The sequence below is a fragment of the Cydia strobilella genome, chromosome 22 (assembly GCF_947568885.1).
Source record: "Cydia strobilella chromosome 22, ilCydStro3.1, whole genome shotgun sequence".
In the NCBI taxonomy this organism is placed as follows: Eukaryota; Metazoa; Arthropoda; class Insecta; order Lepidoptera; family Tortricidae; genus Cydia; species Cydia strobilella.
This window is the reverse complement of record NC_086062.1, coordinates 6,707,754-6,731,673: the sequence shown is the minus strand read 5'-3', so window position 1 is coordinate 6,731,673 and position 23,920 is coordinate 6,707,754. Positions and strand designations below refer to the sequence as shown.

General features: G+C 39.9%; 2 protein-coding genes across 3 annotated transcripts in view; one reads left to right on the top strand and one right to left on the bottom strand.

The window, feature by feature from the left end:
* LOC134751391 (uncharacterized) overlaps nt 1-23,920 on the top strand; it is a 277,631-nt gene that overhangs the window by 149,764 nt on the left and 103,947 nt on the right. The window lies entirely within an intron of this gene.
* LOC134751620 (uncharacterized protein K02A2.6-like) lies at nt 9,011-15,895 on the bottom strand. The gene is made up of 2 exons (XM_063687099.1): nt 14,599-15,895; nt 9,011-9,186 (listed from the first exon to the last, which is right to left on the bottom strand). The coding sequence occupies exons 1-2, from the start codon at nt 15,850-15,852 to the stop codon at nt 9,136-9,138; spliced, it is 1,305 nt and encodes a 434-aa protein (XP_063543169.1). The 5' UTR covers nt 15,853-15,895; the 3' UTR covers nt 9,011-9,135.

The window sequence follows — 23,920 nt, the reverse complement described above, 5'->3', positions numbered from 1 at the left end:
GTACGCATCTACACATTGCCCATTCTGTAGTGCGTGCTCTCAACCATCGCATGGCCATCTCGCTGGTCCAGCACTGGGCCATCGTGTAGAGGAGCCATAACATAACCATCGCATAGCCATCTCGCTGGACCAGCACTGGGCCATCGTGTAGAGGAGCCATAACATAACCATCGCATAGCCATCTCGCTGGTCCAGCACTGGGCCATCGTGTAGAGGAGCCATAACATAACCATCGCATGGCCATCTCGCTGGTCCAGCGCTTGGCCATCGTGTAGAGAATCCATTCGACCTATTTCTTCTGGTTTATCTCGTTTGCATGTTCAGCTACTGTTTCAAAGCCTAGCGTAGCCCATAGACCACTATTACTCATAAGACTGACGCATGCGACTTTTATTTGAATCATTAAGGGGGCATTCCTCAAAAAGATATGATTTGAATTTGTCCTTTTAAAAGGACATCGGGACTTAGGAGTACTGTTGAATTAAAAGCTGTCATCATGCCAAAAATCGGCTTTTTACCTTATTCAAAGTGTAAAAAAAATAGAGTCACGCGTAGGTAATCGACACTTTTCTGGAATACCCCTATAGTTTGTAAGTTTGCATTTTATCGTCGTTGATTTCTTCCTCTGCGCTTAACAATTTAAGCCAATTCGAACGTGCACCTGACATCAAACCGAAATTTTAATCATACTGGTAAGTAGGTAAGTAATCATGGTTACTGAATGGGACCCGCGGAACACCATAGACGGTGCAGGCCGGGGTTCAGGCAGACCGAAAAGATGGCGGGACGACAGACGAATTCTACCCCAAATGGTGAGAAAATGCCGATGACATGGTCGAGTGGAGAAAACGAGGGGCGGCCTCTGCCCAGCAGTGGGACACCAAGTAGGCTAATAAAAAAAACTGGTAAGTAAGTAAGATTGCAACTACAACAAGTGCAAATGTCTTCATGCATCATCATCAGCCGTAAAAGTGCATGGCGACTTTATCAATGAATTCAATCATAATTACTCCAAGCAATTTCGCATCTCACTGTACCCAAGTACATGACTTTTAAAAAAAATTCAGGTTAATGATTTATAAAAAATTACAAAAGGCAAACCCTTCCAGAGCCTTCTATATCACTTGCAGGGCTACGTTTCAGACCCTCAATAATTAGGGCCCACCGTCGCCGCGGGCTTAATCGCCAATCCCGGCCCGCCGAGGTGCTAATGAACAATTCTAATTAATTTTTAATCCCGCTTTAAACGAGGCGGAGTTTTTCGATGCTTGTTTTGAGAATATGTGTGCTTGTGTTAAATAACCTATAACAAAATTTGCTTTCACAGTATATCATATACGCAATAAAAAGCTGGCAAAGCCTCCAATCCGAGACCGGCCTCGAAAACTGAAAGCCTTGGTCACCTTGCGTAGATATGTGGCATCTATTTCAATTTACTATAAATGATATTTAGTTGGTTCAGAAGTTCTGTCACAAAGGTAAAAAAGTAGGTTCATACAAATGAAAAACACTGAGTTTTACTCCCTTCTGTGAAACATATAATTTTTCAACGACAATCCCAAAGTAAATAAGTTTTAAATAAAGTCGCGATCTAAATTTCAAACATATTAAAAGTAAATATATTGCGTTTTGATTAGAATGAAACAAGCTTTCAAAACATGGCTACATTTTTTTGTTAAAAGCTTTGCGACAGAACTAATGACCTGACTTATTGACTAATGACTATGTAAGAATTTTATCTGCTGTGTTTTCTGCATTATTGTAACATTTTCAATAGCTTTGCTAGTGCGAGCGTTTTTCTTGCTTGCTGCGTTTTATATAAAGGATAAGATAGCTGATGCACAGTACGCTTCACGTCCACTCTTCCAAGCCCAATGAAGCGTGAGAGTGAACCCTTCGATATAGTTCCATATAAAATGTATAGGAACTTCCCATCGCCATATAAAGGATAAGCTTGTATCTATGAAGATACAATCGAACTTAGTTACAAGTATGTTTCATTTTGTAGCTATTACTCAGAACAGCTTAGCCTATTGAAAGTGTTCCAAATACCTACCTGAGGAGTGGTGCATTGCATTAAATAAGGGTTTGGTTGTTGTTTGTTTAATTCAAGTTTCTGACATTGAAAACCCACCGGGTCACTGTCTAATGCTTCAAAAACCATAAAATTTTCGGATCTTATTATGATTTTGAAATTGGGGAATGACAAAATCAAAATAAAAAGATAAGAAGAAAATTTCATGGCTAGAGTATGCTTACTATCCCTACTCCTACTACTACTAGAGTCCCCTCTATCTTGTCAATTTGAAATTTTGTACTAATTTTTTTTATTTATTAATATTGACGATGCGTGTTGCAGATAACTTACGTGTAAACGAACATTCTGGTTTGACGAAACCTGAGGTGGATGAGCTTTTTGTAATGTGACGAAGCCTGCGCTGTGGATCTGATGGTATGCCTTTTTTTTGGTTAATAAAATTTGTGGATTTGGGAAGTACACGTTCAAACAGGTAGTGTTCGGAGGCTAGAAATTTGCATTCGTTTCTTGCAATTTCACGTACTAAGTGCAACATCTATGCGGCCAAACCGTACGGGTGTACTAACCTCGTGTAAGCCTACAGCCCGGTCACAATCACAACAGCTCAAATCTCGATCAGCGTCACGACAAGGTGCGTGCCGCGCCCTCTTTGTTTCAAGAGCTCACTGAAAAAAAGGCTTTACAGCACATGCACTTAAACCTTCTACCAACGTCTTAAGGACCATAATTTCCTGCGCTTACCTAACCGCAATGCGGTACTGTGGTATGACAGAACCTTTAATGGCCAGGTGAAAATCGGTAGGTTCATGTAGGCGAAATGTGTCTGGAGTTATAATTTTCGGTTATGCTGGTGTGTTAATCGTTTTTGTACACGGATAAGCTTTAAGGTAGTCAATTTAACTGTAGAAATTGACGATATAATAATCGATTATTTAAGTACCATTTAAAAGTTACAAATTCTACTTACATAACAGCAAAGAGAATATAATAAGATAGAGCGGTACTGTCATAGTAAATTTTGTAACCACAGTAAATTCACTGCCATCTATCGACACACTTTAAAACTAAAAATGAAGATTTATAAAAATACGTTAAAATGTATTTAAATATGGATAATTGATTTTTTTATTTGCATTAATTATTTTTATATGATTTTGACCCATGTTCTTTCACTGATATGCGTTAAAATTATAAATAACAAACGAAACCGTCAACGCCCTCTATACGAGAGTAGGCCAAAACTAGTGGCGCCCTCTGATCGAGAATCAAATTTTCGTGATTTTCGAGGCACGCTTTTTCCTTAGACTGTATCCATCTATTACGGAGTTATATCTATCTTTGATAACAGTTACTTACGCCAGTCTGGCTTAATTTTAGAAATAAGTGTAAGTACACAAACGTTAGACATTCTATTAATACTATTAATATTTTCCAATAAAATACTGTACCTACAATTGCGACAATAATACCAATATCCTTTAGATACAAATAGTGGGTAAGGATAAATAGATACACTATTGCCCCGGGGCCTAGCCATAACAATCGTGTATAGAAAACGCCAATCAAAACTTGAATAACATAAGTAAATAAGTCACGTGAGTTTTTGTAGCATCTCTCATCCCTATACATTTTTCTTTCCGTTTGGCGTTTGTCGATGTCCGATTGTAATCTCGGCTAAGTTTAAGGTCTGAGTGGACGCTCGAAGCGGAGCGTTCGGCGGGGCGTGCAGCGTGGCGTCGGGCTCACAAGTGATTTGAGTAGCGTGTACTAAGGCCTTTCCTATACGTTTGCATTTGTTTAACATCCACGCCGCACGCTCCGCCCCGCTGCACGCCTAACTAGAGCGTCCACTTAGGCCTTACACTCAGTCTGACTTCCTCCTTCCGTTCTGCCTCTATCCTTGCCCACTTTCTATTCTTCTTTGGGAGATACGCTTTGTAAAACCACGGTTTTGTGCGATTCAAATATCAAATATCAAGTCTCGCCGAAAGACCGGCGCTGACTTTAGGGTTAGCATTATGCTGAGGCGGGACCATTTCGTGGTAAACTATATACTTTTTGTTTTAAATGTACTTTTTCTGTGTAATACACTTAAGTATGAAATGTAGTTTGCCATGAATAAATGAATTCATATTCTTATTATTCTTATTCTTAAGTATTTTCGTGGAATTTTTAAACCCTTTCTATAATCGACCGTCATATGCATATATGGGCCAGGAAATGAATGCTCAAAAAAGTTATACCAAAACGATACCAAACATGGCCTAGTATTAGCTTCATTGATGTAGATAGCAAGATAAAAATGAGAGATAATTAAACCTTCAAGAGCGGATATCTCAAAAACCATACAAGATATCGAAAACCTTGAATTAATTAAACTTCTAGCAAATTAAATCACTTTTAATTTTGTATAAGTGGCCATGTCGCTCAGTTTCCGATAGTTTCCGAGATATAATCGAAAAACCGAAAAATTGAACCTTCAAACCCCCCTGTTCTCCCCGGCACCAGGGTTACGGGCGGGAACTTTTGATATGTTCACCTCCTAACTAGTCCAAACAAAGTTACGGAGTCAAAAATTGTGTTCCTAGCATTTCCCTCTATACCTTCTTATTGCTTGGCCTAGTCAATAGTTATAACATTTCATCGAAGGAACTTTGTGACTATTTTTCCTAGCTGGCAGGACAGAGACTATATGTATAGAGTCTGTGCGCAAAGAGAAGAGTCGTGGAATAGATGGGAACCAATACATTCCACGACTTCTCTTTTCGCATAGACTACTTACTATATTATTTGTGGACAGGAGTCTCACACCATCTTTGTTAGGGCGCTCACAGAGAGAACAACAGAAACTCACAACTAATATACGCGTCGGCGTCGTGCCGAACATACCTAATGGTGTCTTGACCATTGAACGGTCTTAATTTTCATCGAAAATACTATTATTTCAAAGAATAGCCGTCGTGATAAAAACATTTAAATCAATTACTAACCTATATAATCTACATCTAACCTCACCAATGATTAGTAGTCCGAAAGGGCCCCCATTTGCATATGCAATGTTTCCAATGTTTGCCAAACACTAGGTCGACACCCGGTTCGTTAAGGACAAAGTTCCTATTTATACTGAAAGGTACTATCTAAGTATGACGTCTTTATGAGTTAGGATCTTCTCGGCGTGAAATGTGGAGTTGCGGTGCAAGCAATTGTTTGATTGTTTAGGCAGAAATAAAAGGTAAGGCACTTGCAGACATATGTAAAATGAGGAATTCTAAAGCAAACGGTGACTGAGGGAAGCTGATTTTGTGTGCTTGTGCATATATTTAGTAGCAATTTCTGTAAAGGATTTGTGATACACTAGCTGTGACGCTACTGTAATAATTACATTTTGTGGAGGGGTTTTAAATTTTGAGTTACCTATCTTGAAGGCCAAAGTTACAAAACGAAACGAAGTTCGAGTTTTGTAAAGACATGAAAATTTTAATAGCTAATTATGTACCGCTGCACACAATATTTTTTCTAAGACAGCGGCAAGTATACAATTAGAAATAAATCAAAGTAAATATTAGTTTTGTAGATCTTTGCCACATCTTTGCCTAGAAGTCAGAATTTAAAAAAAAACAACAGTTGCATAATACTTAACCTACAAATAAGAGTGCTGGACATGAAAAAAATATTTACGTCAGTACATAGCGCCTTAATGTAATATGTACCATTTTAAAGGCTGCATTATCTTGTGAAGTGATACGCCTACCTTACTAATAACCAAATTTTATTTATTTACAGGTATGTTCCACATGATTCCTGAAGATTAACAACGTCGGTAAAGTATTAGCTACATAACAACCATCGGTTTGTTTTTTCTTTCAAATTGTAGCATATTTTATTTAATATAGTTGTTAGTTTGACCAAGTGTGATATACAAGTTTAAAGGCTCGGCCAAACACAAGGCGCGACGCAGCGCCGCGGCCGCCCATGCTAACAGGTTAGCGACGTCAAACAGACTGCGTCCCGCCGGCATCGCGCCCCGCTTCTGTCGCGCCCCGCGCCGCGCGGCCCCTTGCGTCCACGCGGCGCGGACGCGGCGGCACGCTGGGTCACATCAGTCGGACGTGAATTAGAAACCCTCCGCGCGCGCATGCTGCTGTATCGGGCGCGAGTCACGCCCGCATCGCGCCGCGTCCGCGGCGCTGCGTCGTGCCTTGTGTTTGGTCGAGCCTTTAACTTCTTTATCTTACAATGTACTTGAAAAAATTACGTTAAATGTGTACTCAGCAGATCCGTTTTCTGACGAAATTACAAATCCCTACTTGTATTATAAATGCGAAAGTAACTCTGTTTGTTTGTCTGTCTGTTACCTCTTCCCTCCTAAACCGATGAAAGGATGTTGATTAAAATCATGGAGATAGTTTGAGACTCGGGGAAGGACATAACGTAGTTTTTATAAATCATTATCCACGTAGACGAAGTCGCAAGCAGAGCTAGTCACCCAATATCACGAAATTTCCCCAAAACTGTGAGTTTCCCCCTCCTTGCGTCGTATTACTCAATACTGAGGGTCGTCACCTCCCTTTTGCATCACTTTCTGTCTTAGATTTTCCTCCATCTGTTTCTGTCTTTGGCGGTGTGGAGAGCCATGTGAACTGTGGAGTCAAGAGCGGTGCGAATCTAGTCACACCGACGTATTGGCCTGCGTCCACGCCAAGCCTTTTCCCATCCACTTTTCCGGTCACAATGAGCGTTTCATGGTTGCCACCGCTTCTTGCAATATGACCGAAGTATTCAAGGACTGCGTAGACATTCGGATGACAGCCGCGACGAAATTTTGAGCTCGCAATATGGAGACGTCAGTCTGAAATATTGTCCAGGGGATACGGAGCATCTTTCTCCAGCACCACATTTCGAAGGCTTCAATGCGTTTGCGGTCAGCAGCGTTCAAATAGCCTTCTAAGTCTCAGCGCGATACGAAAATATAAATATAAATACATACATATTATAGGACATTCTGACACAGATTGACTAAGTCCCACGGTAAGCCCAAGGAGGCTTGTGTTATGGGCACTCAGACAACGATATATATAATATATAAATACTTAAATACATAGAAAACACCCATGACTCAGGAGCAAATATCTGTGCTCATCACACAAATAAATGCCCTTACCGGGATTCGAACCCAGGACCATCGGCTTCACAGGTAGGGTCGCTACCCACTAGGCCAGACCGGTCGTCGGAAAAGATCGAAAAGACTAGAGACCGTACCAGTTTGGTTTTGTTTTTACGGAAATCTCTGCGAAATGTTGTGAGTTTAACCCGACCCAATATACCGCCGCGGGCGTCAGACACGGCTCGCTGCATTTAAGTATGTAAATACACGTTATTATTACAATATTGTATTTATTTTGTGGACACGGGCTATCTGGGTCACATGTGTACCTGCAAAACAAATAAATACTCTGTGGGAAGAGCTTTTGGCATGAAATAAATCGTTTCATTGGTATTCACCTACGTACGTATATATTTTATGTACAGAATAATAAAACAATATTACGGTTTTTAGGTACACAGAAATTTGTTTAAAAATTATTGTACCCTTTGTTATCACACCTCGAATAATTTTTGTACACATCTAAACGGAATTGGATTCAATAAATTTATTAAAACTTTATGCGCTAACCTAACCAGCCAACCTTTAGATCAAATAGAAAAACATAAACAGAAACCTTTTCTTAGTTTGGGGCTAGGGTGATCTGTGTAAGATTGTCCCAATTTTTTATTTATTTTATAATTTTATTCATTTTTATTTATTTATTTATCGTTAAGGAATTCAATTAAGTCCGCCATTTGAACATTTTGCATATGTATTGTATTGTTGTATAAATAAATAAATTATTAATTAATTCAACATTTATTTACGATTCTGAATAATTTTAATAAAACTTTCATTATTAAAATCATCTCAAATCGTAAATGTCATCTGCCAGAGAGGCATCGCTCTTGCATATTCGAGTGAAAGAGAGACAGATAAAGAAATTTCAGCCATTCGCAGGGTCACCACCAACACCAACAAGTCGAAATCGTTTAAGCTTACAATCAAGAACAAAGAAAATAAATCACTTTGGGACACTCCTAGAAAGTGCCCCGTTTTTCATTGATTTGGAGTATATTATTTCTACCATAATTGGTTCTTACAAACAAGGAATTACACCATTCAAGTCATCAGACCACCAGTTTGACACTGACATTATACGCTAGCGTTGCGTAACTTACTTTCTATGCATCTCGCTCATACTCGCATATTAGTGCGAGCAAGATAGGTATTGAAAGTAAGTTACGCAGACGTTGACAATGCTAAGGCAGTCGTGGTAAGGATACAGGACAAATTAATAAAATAAACATAACTGTAAGCTAACTTAATAATTCAAATATATACATTAGGAAAATCAGTTTTCAATAATAATGGAAACCAATTTGTTTAATGATTATGTGTGCGTTACGAAATTGCACTGTAAATCAATTTTCACTAATTAATTTCGTATGCTAACTAACATTGGTACGTTCAATGTGTGCTACATATTTTAGTAGTTCGTCTGCGCTAAGTTTGCACTGAGTAACCACTTGATGTATCACGCATATCAAATGTATCTAAGTGATATCTAAAAACTCATTCCATTGATTAGGTACCGTATTCCCACGCAATAAAGTCCAAGTTCAAACTGATTTTACCATTATCACTTACTGTTGTAAGCTTTGTTTTCCTAGGTTAGCGGTGCCGTCATAGCGGCCGTCTCCATACAAAATAATACGGCTAAATATAGATGGAGTAGTATTTTGTATGGAGATGAAAACTGTATGTATTATATTTTGGAGCCAAATAAAACTGTAAATTAATTAATCACGGTTTATTAATAGCTATATACATGCGTTCCGTTACGTGGCATGAATGACAGTTCATGTCTGAGTGTTGCCACTGTTAACTCTGTGACAGGTTATTACACTCTCCACCCCCTTAAGCCTAAATAGCTTATAAGCTATTATAAACTATGAACTCTATAGTTCTAAAAGTCTTATAACAGTTAATGGAAATTTAAATACTAATTTTAAAGTTTATGCAATTGGTTAGCATGACGCTTCCATTTTGCTCCTTCCACCTTGAGGTATATGCATAAAAGAAACACGCACGTCCGTTCACTTAGCTATTTATTGCGAGACTAAATGGTCTGCAGAGGGCGCATCCGAATGCACCGCGATACATGACAAGTACCGTTAGGTACGTAAGTAGGTACATACATTACATCACTCTCTTCTTAAACATTATTTAAATATTTAAATACTACATACTTTAAACACCATGCCTTCTCCTTTCCAAGTACCTACTCGGTAAGTAACTATATATAACAAAAAGGAATGCACAACACTACTGTTATGTTTCAAGGGAAACAGTAAACCAAACAATATTCTTAGGTGAATCTTAAGTCTACGGTAAGTAGGTATAAAAATAGCATGCCTTATATGAGGAAAACTTTAACTACCTACTATAAAAAAAAGGTTCGATAACGCCGTCATTCATAAAATATGTTCATCTACAATATCTAGATATTTTTTTCTTGTTCCAAGTGAGGGATATTATAACTGGTTTCTTTTATCTAATTACCAAAAATATTGTTTATTTGAGATTGGGTCATTAGGAGCGTTAATTGACACCATTAAAATGTTGCTGGGAATATGAATAAGGGAGTTATCGGATGTTCAAGTATTATATTACGATAATTATTTACAGTCTTAGAGCCTAAATATAATTCGCGAACTATGTAAATGTTTACGCACTCGAATTACATAGGTATTTCTGGCACTAATTAGTGTTTTCTTTATTAATGATAACAATATCAACAATATAGTTAGATATCTAATTATGAATGATATAATCCATACAGTTACAGAAATACCTGAGAAAATTAGCTTCTATTTTTTTTTTAACACTACGATCATAATGGTACAATACCTATAGTCTTTCACAAGTTATGCTTAAGTACATTTGTTTGGAACAGTTTAATATGGCACTAGTGATCCTCAACCCTATGCCAAAACGTTACATGGCACAATTTACAGTGACTAGTCTAACAAAAAAAAATTTAAAGTTTATATTTTGGTGGATTTTTTTTTTCTACATTCTCTGACAGGTCTAGGTAACTGGGGCGGTTTAGATGGTGGGGTGGAAATTGTTGTAGGCGACAAAAAGAGGTCTTCACTACCGTCTGACCTTGGCGAGGGCTGCGGCGTTACGGACCGCGCGTCCGCCGGCCGGCTCGGACCTGGACTCGCTCCGCTCGAAGTGGGCGGTCGACCTTGATGACTGCGCTGCGGCGTACTTGTGGCTATCGGTGTATCGGGACGGTCAGGGATGGCATCGCCAGTATGTTGCACTGGTTCGGGCCGAGGTACCTGCAAAGCTGATGAGTCACCTGGGCAGGTTAACATACTTGATCGCCGCCTTAACTGATCAACGTGCCTATGTACCTCCCTATTTAAGTTATCGCGCACTGTATAGTCCGTAGTACCTGTCCTCTGAGTAATACGACCAGGAAGCCATTTCGTATCTCCCTGATATTGCCTTATCCATACTTTATCTCCTGATTGGAGAACCCGATTAGGGCTTAATCGTATGTCCGCTTGTTTCCTCTGTGCCTTACGAACCCTATCTTCACAATCTGGACGCAGTACATCTAATTGGGTACGAACCTGCCTGCCAATCATAAGCGTAGTTTTCTCCTGTTGTGCAGTGTGGCGTATTTCGGTAATGAAATAAGAAATTACTGATAGCTAAATTAACATTGTGTTTTTGTCGCACGGCTTTCTTTATAACCCGTTTAATTATTCGAACCGCATTTTCGGCGGCTCCATTAGACGCGGGGTGATATGGAGCTGAGTGTACATGTTCAATACGGTTTTTTGTTAAAAAGGTCGCGAACTGTGTACTCGTAAACGGAGGGCCGTTGTCCGAAACTATTTGTCTAGGGAAACCCCATCGAGCGTTAACTTCACACAACTTTTCAATGGTGTTATTAGCCGAGGTACTATTTACCGGGAATACCTCGAGCCACTTTGTTCGAGCGTCAATCATAACCAAATACGTTACTCCATAAAGAGGTCCTAAAAAGTCTAAATGAACCCGCGTCCACTGGCGCGAGGGCCAGCTCCACGGGCACGGCGCGTGGCGCGCGGGCGCCTCCGCCTCGGCGGCGCACACGCCGCACTCGCGACACGTGCGCTCCACCGCCTCGTCTATGCCCGGCCACCACACATAGCTCCGGGCAAACGCTTTTGTCTTTACGATTCCCATATGGCTCTCATGTAACACGCTTAAAACCCTATCTCGGCAACCTTCCGGTATAACCACGCGATGGCCCCACATTACGCATCCTAACTCTTCGTACAGTTCTAGCCTACGGTTAAAGTACGGTTGTAAATTTCGCATTTCAACTTCCGTCGGCCAACTGGACCGTATATATCCTAACACTCTGCTCAAAGTCGGGTCGCGTTGTGTTTCTTTTTTAACATCGTGATAATCTAATAACAATTCGTTGTGGGCGAAATGTAAATACGTTTGCTCGGGCGGCGGACCGTCTAGCGACTCGGCATTTTTGATCGGCACGGGCAAGCGCGACAAGCCATCTGCGCCATTTGCATCGGTGCGTACGTACTCTATATCATAAGTATATGCGGAAAGTTTAATCGCCCACCGCTGCAATCGGCTAGCCACCATCGCGGGAATACCCTGCTTGGAACCAAAAATACTAACGAGCGGTTTGTGATCCGTTCGTAATGTGAAATGTCTGCCATAAAGGAATTGATGTAATTTCTGTAAACTGAATACGATTGCTAACGCCTCTTTATCTATTTGCGAGTAATTACGTTCCGCCTCATTTAAAGAACGCGAGACGTAAGCCACTGGTCGTTCGCGCGCCCCGCCCGCGCCCGCGCCCGCGCTGTCCCCGGGCTGTGTCAGCACGCCGGAGATTCCGCGGCTGCTCGCGTCAGTGGTCAGCGTCAGCTGTTTGTTGGGATCGTAATGACTTAACACCTCCGCGCTCACTAACAGTTTTTTAATACTTTTAAATGATTTTTCGCATCGTTCATTCCAATTCCATACGGCACCTTTCCTAAGTAAGTCATACAAAGGGGATAGAATCGTACTCAAATGCGGTACAAATCGAGCATAAAAATTAACTACCCCTAAAAATGACCTTACATCTTTCACATTGAGAGGTCGAGGTATCTTAAGGATACCTTCTATCTTGGTGGAATCTACTTTAATTCCGTCTTTTGAAATTACATATCCCAGATACTGTACCTCTTCTAATAAGAAAGAACATTTACTTTTCTTTAATTTCAATCCATGACCGTGAAGCCGTTTCAAAACTTTTTCTAATGTCCCCAAATGAGAATTTATGTCCGCGGAACCAATAATTATATCATCGAGAAATACTTCTACTTGAGGTAGATCTTTCAACAAGTTGGACATAATTCGCTGGAATATACCAGGGCTGGAAGACAATCCGTAAACAAGTCTATTATATCTGAATAATCCCTTATGCGTGTTGACGACGGTATACTTTTTAGAATCGTCTAACTCCACCTGATTATACGCCTGCGTCAGGTCAATTTTTGAAAATACGCGGGCACCATTGAGTCTCACTAAAAGGTCATCTATCTTAGGAAGCGGATACCTATCAATCAGCAAGGCGGGGTTCAAGGTCACTTTGTAATCTGCACAGATTCGCAAACTCCCATCAGCTTTACGTACCGGTACCAGCGGCGTGGCCCACTCCGACGTGTCGACCGGCTCGATGACGCCGCAGCGCAGCATCTCGTCCAGCTCCGCCTCGACGCGATCGCGGAGCGCGTACGGCAGCGGCCGCGCACGGCAGAACACCGGCGTAGCCCCTTCACGCACTCGGAGTGTCGCTTTTCCACCACTAAACCGCCCGAGTCCTCCGCTAAATAACTCCTTATATCTGTCGAGCAAAGTACATAAATCATTATTAAGGGACTCGTTAAAGTTAAATAAATACTCTTTATAAAACCTAGGAACCCGAATCTGTAACTCTGTTAGCCAGTGTCTGCCTAATAGTGGGGTACTGCCACCCTCAATAACAAACAGTTCTAACTTTTTCAATCGGTTTTCAAATCTAACCACGGGCCTTATGACCCCTAGGGGTCTAACACGGCGGCCATCATAAACTTTTAACACCAAAGGAAACTGTTCCAACGGTCTGTATTTAAAGTACTTATTATAAGTATCACTACTTATACACGACACCGCGCTCCCTGTGTCGATTTCCATAGACAAAACTTCATCATCTACACATAACGATAGGCTTACCGATTTATAATCGTTTAGGCAGAGATGATACAGGTCTTCTTCGACGTCGGACCCCGACGTACCCTCTCCTTCATACTGAGTCTCGCCATCCTCTGCCAGGACATGGTGTAGGGCGCGACTGGGGCGCCGCGCGCCCCTGCGGCCGCCGGTGCCCCGGCGCCGGGCGCCGCCACCACTGCTACCGCTCGCCCCACGAGCGCCGCCGCCCGAGCCACGGGCGCCGCTGCCACTACCACCTGCCATCCTTGCCGGACACACGCGTTTTAAGTGACCTACGTTACCACATTTGTTACACTGAAAATCTTTGTAAGGACATTGGACGTCACGGTGACCTAACCTTCCGCACACTGCACAAATTACATTGCTAGCGCCATTACCGCCACGCGGCGGCCACGATGTGAGCGCATGTACCGTCTCGGCTCTCTCTCCCGCATCGCCCTTCTCGCTCACACTCGGGCGTTCTACCATCGCTGCGTCCTTCTCGGCGGCTTCCAACGAAAAGGCTAGCTGTACGGCCCTAGTATAGGTTAACTCAGTCTCAGCAAAAAGGCGTTGTCTAATTGTGTCATTCTTCAACCCGCACACAAATTGGTCCCGCAGATTGTCCTCTAATGTTGTGGAGAATTCACAATGCTTGGCTAATTTTTTAAGGTCCGTTAGATACTGAGCGACCGTTTCCTTATCTCCCTGTCGCCTCTGACGCAACCGGTATCGCTCCGCCATGAAAGATGGTTTGGGTTCGATGTGTTCAGACATTATCTTCACAACTTGCGCATAAGTCATGTCTGCTGGCTTCTTTGGACTTGTCAGGTTCCTGAGGAGCTCATATGCTTCTTCTCCCATAACGGCAATCAAGGTCGGCAGCTGCAAGTCGGCCTTGATGTCGTTGGCTTTGAAATACATACTCACACGCTCCACATAAGTACTCCAATTGCCCGCCGAGACCTCGAACGCTTTTATTTTTCCCACGGACATTTTTTATACGAACAGCCAATTCTCGGTTCTTGAAATTAAATCCAATCCTCGTTCGCCACTGAGGTATATGCATAAAAGAAACACGCACGTCCGTTCACTTAGCTATTTATTGCGAGACTAAATGGTCTGCAGAGGGCGCATCCGAATGCACCGCGATACATGACAAGTACCGTTAGGTACGTAAGTAGGTACATACATTACACACCTCTACCATGAAAGTAGAGCCAGGCATCAAAACCTTAACTATGTGACCTTTTGACCACTTCTTCCCCCTTCTAAACTCCTTAACATTAACTAAGTCACCCTCAGATAATTCTAAAATTCTGGCACCCTTAGCATACTTTAACTGTTTTTCTTGGGCCTCTACAAGATTTTGATATATGGGTGCAGGTCTTAATAGTGAAAATCTATTTCGCAATTCTCTACCCATCATCAACCGAGCTGGAGTTACTCCGCTGGTTTTGTGTGTGGTCGTGCGGTAATCAAACAAAAATATGCCTAAGGCATAGTTTTGCGATTTGCCACTTTCAATAATTTTTTTCATGTGTGATTTAAACGTCTCTACAAATCTTTCGGCCGCACCATTAGTGGCCGGATAGTGAGGAGCAGTGAAAGTATGCTTAACACCTGTGACTCTACAAAATTCTTGAAATTCGTGACTTGTAAAGGCAGTGCCATTATCCGTTACCAAGTGAACGGGGAACCCATATCTTAAATATAATTCTTTAAATTTAGTTATCGTTAAGCTAGAACCAATATTAGTCATTAGAAATGCTTCAGGCCATTTGGAATAACTGTCAACAATAATTAGATACATTTTTCCCAATAATGGGCCTAAAAAATCTGCATGGATTCTAAACCATGGTCCCGGAGGTATTGGCCAGCACTTTGGAGCCGCTTTAGACGGGTTATGTCTATTTTCTAAACATAATTTGCAAGAGCCTGCTACCTTTTCAATACATTCATTAAGCTTAGGCCACCAAAAGTAAGCTTTGGCCATTTCAATCATTCTTGAGGTTCCAAAGTGTGTAAGATGCAGTTCTTCTAAAATAGTTTGTTGTAAGTTTTCTGGTATTACGATTCGATGACCCCACATTATGCAATCTCTGTCTGTGCTAATCTCGTGTCTTCTCAAGTAATATGGGTTTAAATTTTTATCTGACACTTTTTCTGGCCAACCATCCTGACAATACATACGTACCTTAGAAAGAATTACATCTTTTTTGGTATTTTTTTGGATTAATTTCCAATTCAGAGATTTCATTTCAGACTCATTAATATATTTTACATTTACAATTTCTGTGTTATTTATACATAATGCATGATACTTTGTATCATCATTCTCTTTTGGTAGTCTTGACAAATAATCTGCTGGGTTTCTGTCTGTACTGATGTGTTTAATAGTGTAATTAAACGCTGAAAGAAAAATTGCATAATGCTGAAGGCGTTTAGCTGCCATTCTGGGTATTGCTTTATGCGGTCCAAATATCCGAGTAAGAGCAGCAATGGGTTAATGAGTTAATGGGTATATGGGTTTTAGGACACATTTTATACAGATGACCTTGTTGGCCACATTCTGAGCAATATTTATTTTTTAAACTGCACTCACTTTTTATATGGTTATTTTTACCACAACAAAAACACTTTAGTGACTTACCGGATGCTGTTGACCCGCGATTGGCTTTATTTTGAATTTTTTTTGGCTTACTCTGTGTATTCTGCCTGACAACAAACATACTGGAAGCTGGTTCCTCCGCTGGCATCTTCATTTTAGTCTGCAACCATGCTGCCTCCACTGTCCTCGCTAAGGCGGTTAATTCATCAAGTGTCTGGTTTCCATTCTTAAGTAATTCGAATTTAACAAGAGATGAACACACTCCGTCGATAAGTTTTTCCTTGACCTGGTCTTTGAAGTCCTTGAAATTACATTTCTTAGCCGCTTTCTTCAATCGTATAATGTAATCTTCTATGCTTTCTTCTGCCTTCTGATTACATTTTCTAAATTCCGCCCGATCCACAGGAACAGAAGTGGATTTGTTGTATCTATCTTCCAATAGCTTGATGAGATCAGTAAATGACTTTTCTGTTGGTTTTGCAGGAGCACACATATGATTAAGTGTTTCTAATACTTTTGGTGTAACTTTAGTGATCAGCAGAGCCACTTTCTTATCCTCCGGCACATTATTCAAGCTAATTAGGCACTGCAATTGCAACTCGAATGTGTCAAAATCACGTCCATCGAATGGTTCTATGTGGTAACTCACGTAATTTACCGCCATGACTGGTAATTCCTCTGTTTCTGGAGTTTTTTTTAGTTGTCCACTTTTGATCGCGTCCCGTAGGAATTTCCTTAATTCATCTATAGTTTCACACTGGTGGTCCAGATGTAGTTCCTCTAATATTTGTACTAGTTCACTTTTGCTTAAATTTTGCACAAAACTTGTCTTCTTTAGAGATATATCACTACAAGTGTTCACTTAGTGACATTTGGAGGTTAACCTCACACGAGTATCACTTACGCAGTTTTTACTTTTTTTGAACTCAATCTTCTGACGTATTTAAGTCCACACGCGTATTACGTTATTTTCTCGTCGCCATTATTATATTTTGGAGCCAAATAAAACTGTAAATTAATTAATCACGGTTTATTAATAGCTATATACATGCGTTCCGTTACGTGGCATGAATGACAGTTCATGTCTGAGTGTTGCCACTGTTAACTCTGTGACAGGTTATTACAGTATGCGTGGCTGAATTCAGGGCCAAATTCAAGAATAGACTAAATAATTCGATCGATAGTAGATAGGAGGTCCCATTTATAGATTTACTTAAACAATAATGACAGTTGCTTAGTGTCTAGTGGGAAGTATTGACGGACAGCCGATAGTAGGGAGGAATTGCCGTTTCTGCCTCAGTGACGTCATCACATGACGTAAAAATGACGTAATCTCATGACGTCATCACCCCCCCCCCCTCCCCCCCCCCCAGGGGCTTATGGGTTTGTTATGAGATGGGTTAAGTTTAGCTTATAATAGCAGTGAACTATAAACAGATAACTATAATCCAAAAACCCAGTAACTGTGGTGTAAGTATAGGAACTACATAATATTTAATATCTATAGCATTGAATAGTGCCGGAACAAAAGCATCCCTGAGATCCAAAATGGCTGCCATTGTGCTCGTTTTAATTAAGCCCGTGATTTATTACATATCGGGTCGCCGTAATAATTTAATATTGCCATAAGGCATTTTGCATGGCGTAATAATTTAATATGGGCGTGTATGCCATTGAATCATCGCCAAAAGAATTTCTCAACTTTATGGGAATTGGCCGGCCATATCTGTCGCAGGAATGACGACCGATGGGGAAAGAGCGTACTGTTCTGAACGGAAGCCAAAGGGACGGAAAACCACGAGCCAGATGGTCGGACGACATTAGAACTTTGTGTATAAGTATAAGTATAAGTAAGTAAGTGCTAACTTCAATTATGCATTCATGCTATTTAAACGACTCGAACTAAGTTCACTCTGCACAGATTTTGCAGTGACAGAGTGCGGTATTGTAAACGTCAAATAACTGTGAAAAATGCCGTTATGTTTAACTTAAAAGGCCACTTTTTAAAACGCTACTCTTAAGGTAGTAGAATGACACCCTAAGCTTAATACAAAACAAATTTTTACGGTACTTCGGTTACAGAACCCTAGAAACCGACCAAAATAAGTTTACAAACTCATCAATAATCGAATTTAAACTATCGTGAGACATATTAACTTAACTAACTTAGCGGTTTCACTCACGTGTTTTTAGTCACTCGCGCGACATGTTTCGGAGAGCCTAGGTCTCCATTTTCAAGCATTAACCGATACTCACTCAGGCACTGTTTCTTAGCGGTTTCACGTGAGTGAAACCACTAAGTTAGTTAAACTCATCAGTTATGAAAAGTCAGCTAAAAAAGCAAATAGTGTAAATATAGAAGCGAAATGACTTTCATGAATATTTTGTTATTGAATGTAAATGCTTTCCGATGCTCAACTGATCAAAAGTGAGAGAGAGTGGCGTGGTTTAAATGTTAAATGCAACTAGCTTTACTAACGGACAACAGTTTATTTTAGTATTGCTATTTTTTCTAGATGCAGCGTCATGTTTGAATATTTTAACGCCGCGGCTTGCGCGGTTTATTAACATACTCGTGCTTATATAACATTCTAGTAATAACATTCTAGTGGGCGACCGCTTTTTCCCATACCATAGCTTTTTCCCACGTAGTCCCCATTTTCCTTCCTTAGATATTGACACTATGGAAAATATTTGTACACAATTCAAAGTATATTAACTATAGATATGAACCTTCGTTTCACTTTTTTTAATTATATAGGAGCGAAAAACAAACTTCATATTTTTCTTTTAAAAGCCCTTAAGTCTTATAAATTATGATAATAAAAAAAACCAGCCAAGTGCGAGTCGAACTCGTGCACGAAGGGTTCCGTACTAAAAAATCACGTTTATTGTATGGGAGCCCCACTTAAATATTTATTTTATTCTGTTTTTAGTATTTGTTGTTATAGCGGCAATAGAAATACATCATGTGTGAAAATTTCAACCGTCTCGCTATCACGGTTCATGAGATACAGCCTGGTGACAGACGGACAGACGGACGGACAGACGACAAACGGCAAGCGGAGTCTTAGTAATAGTCCTGTTTTTACCCTTCCACGTTACGGCACGGTACGGAACCCTAAACACGAAAAATACCAAACAAATGGGGTAACGTGGGTTTACTGCCTATTCGCCGAAAATTGCATTGCAGAATTTCACTTGGCAACCAACTTTTCGCCAAAGTTTCATTTGGCCGAATTTCATTTCCCAACTTTACTTAATCCAACCTAACCTAACCCAACCTTGCACGTGATTTTCATTTCCCAACTATGGGGTTGCGAAATGCAATGGTTGCGAAATAAAAACTTGCTAAAATTTCATTTGGGAAATGAAACTGATGCCATAAGTTTGTTGGGAAGTGAAATTTGGCGAAAAATATTTTGGCTAAACGGCGGTATCCCCAATGGTTAATTTAATATACAGGGAGGAAAATGACGAACTATGTTTGTATGGAGAAGCGGTCGTCCCCTTTCCTCTTAAATCTAGAGCCGGCTGTACATAAGTAAAGGAAAATACTTTAGGAAAAAACGATATATAGGTCGATTCACGAAAGCCTGGCACGTATTTTCTATAAAAATGTTGACAGTTCAATATAAATCTCGCGCCAGCTCTTATGAATTTACCTATACTTGAAGAACTCGCGAACGCGACGCGGCGCGGCGCGGCGCGGTGGGCCCACGGCGTTCGCGTCCGCAACGAGATCGCCCACGTAGAACACTTCTTCTATAGGTATCAAAGGATTGATTCACGTCGCACCGCAACGCGTTCGAGTGTTGTTCGCCTACGTAGTACGCTGTGTTATACTCCTTTCTAGTAAAACCTATACTCGCTTCTTGAGTTTACTAGTATTTATTGTAACACTCACAAACCCTTTTTTGTAAAACTTACGAAAACAACTTGTCACAGCACGCCATGGGCACATTAAACTCTTATCGACCGATCGGCCCAAAAACAATCATTAAGATAATCAATCAAAACGTGCAACGGTAATTTTTTGATTTATTAGCGTTTATCTGATCCGGTTTATGGGCATGTTTAACGTAACGGTACTCATATTAATAGATACCACTTAAAGCTACATATTATTAAACTTAGTCAACCCCTTTTTGTGGGCCTATTTCTACTCATCATAGTTACAATACATTTATAAGGCGAATAAAGACCGTACAGGACAAAATCCGGGCATGCATGATATGGTAAATCTTGTAAATGAATGTGCAATTATCAAGCAGCACTTTTTTTTATCAATTATACATAATAAAATTACAAACATAATTTAACAATAGGTTGTCTGTGATTTAGACCATTATATAATTCCAGTACCTATATTTTTTTGTACGCGGTCTTCTGACAGTCTTTACCAATTTCTCCTATTAAAAACTTTATTTTTAATTATACAAGCCAACTTATACCTCATAACATTATTTTTCACAATAGTTAAAACTTTTCAAATTGTATACAGATTGAGGTGTTTTAACTTTAGTGAATTTGACTTTTTGTCAAAAAAATGCCTCCCATATAAAAACGACTTTTAGTGCTTTAACTAACTCTATAAATTTTTCTACTAACTAAAAACACGTCGCCATTGTTGTAAACTTACACCGAAACTCACAAGAAAAATCTTAACGAGAAGTCAAAGCGCAAAAAAAGTAAAAACTTTCACAAGTCGGGTCGGTCGTAAATATTTACTGGAGAAACTTTTGTGTCCCTAGTTAGTTTACAGTTAGTAAAGTGATATGGTGACAGAGATATGTTAGTTGTAAAGACGGTCAACCACCGTTATCAGTGTCAAATTCAGGAACTACTTTGGGACTAGGAAATGAATGTTTACTTTTATGTCCCTAACTTTTGGGAAACTTTTGTGTCCCTAGTTAGTTTACAATTAGTAAAGTGATATGGTGACAGAGATATGTTAGTTGTAAAGACGGTCAACCACCGTTATCAGTGTCAAATTCAGGAGCTACTTTGGGACTAGGAAATGAATGTTTACTTTTATGTCTCTAACTTTTGGGAAACTTTTGTGTCCCTAGTTAGTTTATAGTTAGTAAAGAGATGTTAGTTGGAAAGACGGTCAACCACCGTTATCAGTGTCAAATTCAGGAGCTACTTTGGGACTAGGAAATGAATGTTTACTTTTATGTCCCTAACTTTTGGGAAACTTTTGTGTCCCTAGTTAGTTTACAGTTAGTAAATTGATATTATGACAGAGATATGTTAGTTGGAAAGACGGTCAACCACCGTTATCAGTGTCAAATTCAGGAGCTACTTTGGGACTTGGAAATGAATGTTTACTTTTATGTCCCTAACTTTTGGGAAACTTTTGTGTCCCTAGTTAGTTTACAGTTAGTAAAGTGATATGGTGATAGAGATATGTTAGTTGTAAAGACGGTCAACCACCGTTATCAGTGTCAAATTCAGGAGCTACTTTGGGATTAGGAGATGAATGTTTACTAGGGAAACTTTTGTGTCCTAGTTAGTTTACAGTTAGTAAAGTGATATGGTGACAGAGAGAGATAGTTGTAAAGACGGTCAACCACCGTTATAAGCATCGTAATGTTTACTAGGGAAATTTTCGTGTCACTAGTTAGTTTACAGTACCATAACTAAGTGTACATATAACTAGTTATATAACAATAAATCAAATGCATTGTAATCATGTAGTATTAAATCATATAGTAATTGAGCCTTTATTAAGTAATTATCTCTGGTTCAAAGTTAGTAAAGTGATATTTCTGCGGGGATTAGAAGCGAGTAAATAGCGAGGTTGTGAATAGTGTATGAGTGTCCGTAGGCTCAGAGATGCCTTTTGAGCACCACCGTACCTAGGGAATGTAAAGAGTTGTTAATACCGCTTTGAAATCTCCCCCGTTTTGCCTGAGGTGTTCTTCACACAGAGTGAGTTGTTTCGGTTATGTCACGTTTTTATAGATCTATAAAAAGGCTATCAACGCTTACATTTGTTTTTAAGGACAAAAACAAGAAGAGGAAGTTACGAGTAAAAGCATTTGGGCATGATTAACTAATAATTTAAAAAAAACTGTAAAATATAGATTGTTGATTTGGCTCGATAAAACATAGTAATAACTAAGGCAGCTGTCCGACCCGCGTCGATCAGGCGCTTGTCACGAGTACCTAACGACTTTAAAGCGAAATGTTATGTTTTACGGACTTATAGGCATTTTCTTACACTTATTTAAATTACTACAGCATGCTGCCGGCGGTCCTAACACTATTATGCATCTCTTTTACTCACACGGGCTTTACATTTACAGAGCTACAAGTAACATACGTGTAAAAATAGTTGATCGCTATATACTCACTTCCTCACCGTCGATCGGATTGCTACCTTAATAAAACAAAGAAATAAAACCTTCAAAAGTTAAAGCCCCATCAGTAATCACAGAAACTGAAAGAAACCATATAATATTATTGTGATTGGGCGTCCATAGAACTCTATTTCCACCGGATTGCCTATTTCGGGGAAATATTTTCGTCTTGTTTCGAAGAAAAAGCAAACCCAAAAGCTCCGGCCTGTAGTTCTATCCATCGCCACCAAAGGGGCCCACTGATTACCAGTCCGCCGGACGATATATCGGCCTGTCAGTTGTACGGAACTGTCAAATATTTGTTCTAACTGACACAGGCTGATATCGTCCGGCGGACTGATACCTTAAGGTTTACGGGGGGTACGTAAAATCTGTCACTGTCACGTGACTATTTTCATACATTTTTAGGCTTCGATTGTCGTTTCCTATCAACGATTTTCATCTTGGCTACTGGATTAATTATTATGGGTAAAAATTAAAAAGCTATGGCCACACCTATACCTCTTCATTGTAAAAAAAAAACATAACTCTATATAATTCCCGTCGTCGCAATTTACCAGCTGAAAGTCAGCGAGCCTAGCCAAAGCCAGTCACCTGATGTGTAAATGATGTGCCAACGTCTACCGTCTCTGTCCCACACATCTTATTTACCATATACCCATCCTGCTCTCAGCCACATGACCTTTTCACAAGGTCTCGTTTTATAATGGATTAAGGCCACAGAGGGAATCCTTTAGGTCCATCTGTATTCAAAAACAAAATTATTATTGGGATTAAAAACCGGCCAAGTGCGAGTCCAACTCGTGCACGAAGGGTTCCGTACTATTACGCAAAAATATCACGTTTGTTGTATGGAAGCTCCACTTAAATATTTATTTTATTCTGTTTTTAGTATTTGTTGTTATAGCAGCAACAGATATACATCATCTGTGAAAATTTTAATTGTCTAGATATCACGGTTCATGAGATACAGCATGGTGACAGACAGATAGACAGACAGACGGACAGTGGAGTCTTACTTAGGGTTCCGTTTTTACTCTTTGGGTACGGAACCCTAAATAATCTACTAATCTACTTTAAAAAACCCACATTATCTCCAAAACAATGCTCCCACAATAACATTTCATCCATTTTAGTCAAGTTAAATCCACTGGGATATTTTCTGTCGGCCATTTCATATCAAATCAAATAGCTAGTCCGGAGTCCATTAATATTATTGGATCGGTAACCCTAGGATCTAGGCATAGATCACTAACTGTTAGATGGAGCATGTAAGACTAAATGATACTGCATCGATCGGCACTTCCCATCGGTGAGATTGTGGTCAAATACTTACCTTTTTCCAATATTTTTTTAAAGCTAATAAGACTAGTTTAAGGAATATGTTACTTCAATTATCTGTATTTTCATCTCCGTATTTTATTTTTCACTGTAACTAGTTTATTTAAAGCATGGAGCCCTGCAAGCGGGAAACCCTGCAATTTCCATGTTTCAACTGATATGCGCATTACGATTAATACCTACTCTTAAATATTAAATTAAAT

What these genes read in the sequence shown, in the direction of transcription:
- LOC134751620 (XM_063687099.1), bottom strand. Translation starts at nt 15,852, where the DNA reads ATGGCAGCTAAACGCCTTCAGCATTATGCAATTTTTCTTTCAGCGTTT. An exon ending in GCTCTACTTTCATGGTAGAG is followed by an intron (nt 9,187 to 14,598) that starts GTGTGTAATGTA and finishes ATATACCTCAAG; the next exon opens with GTGGAAGGAGCAAAATGGAA.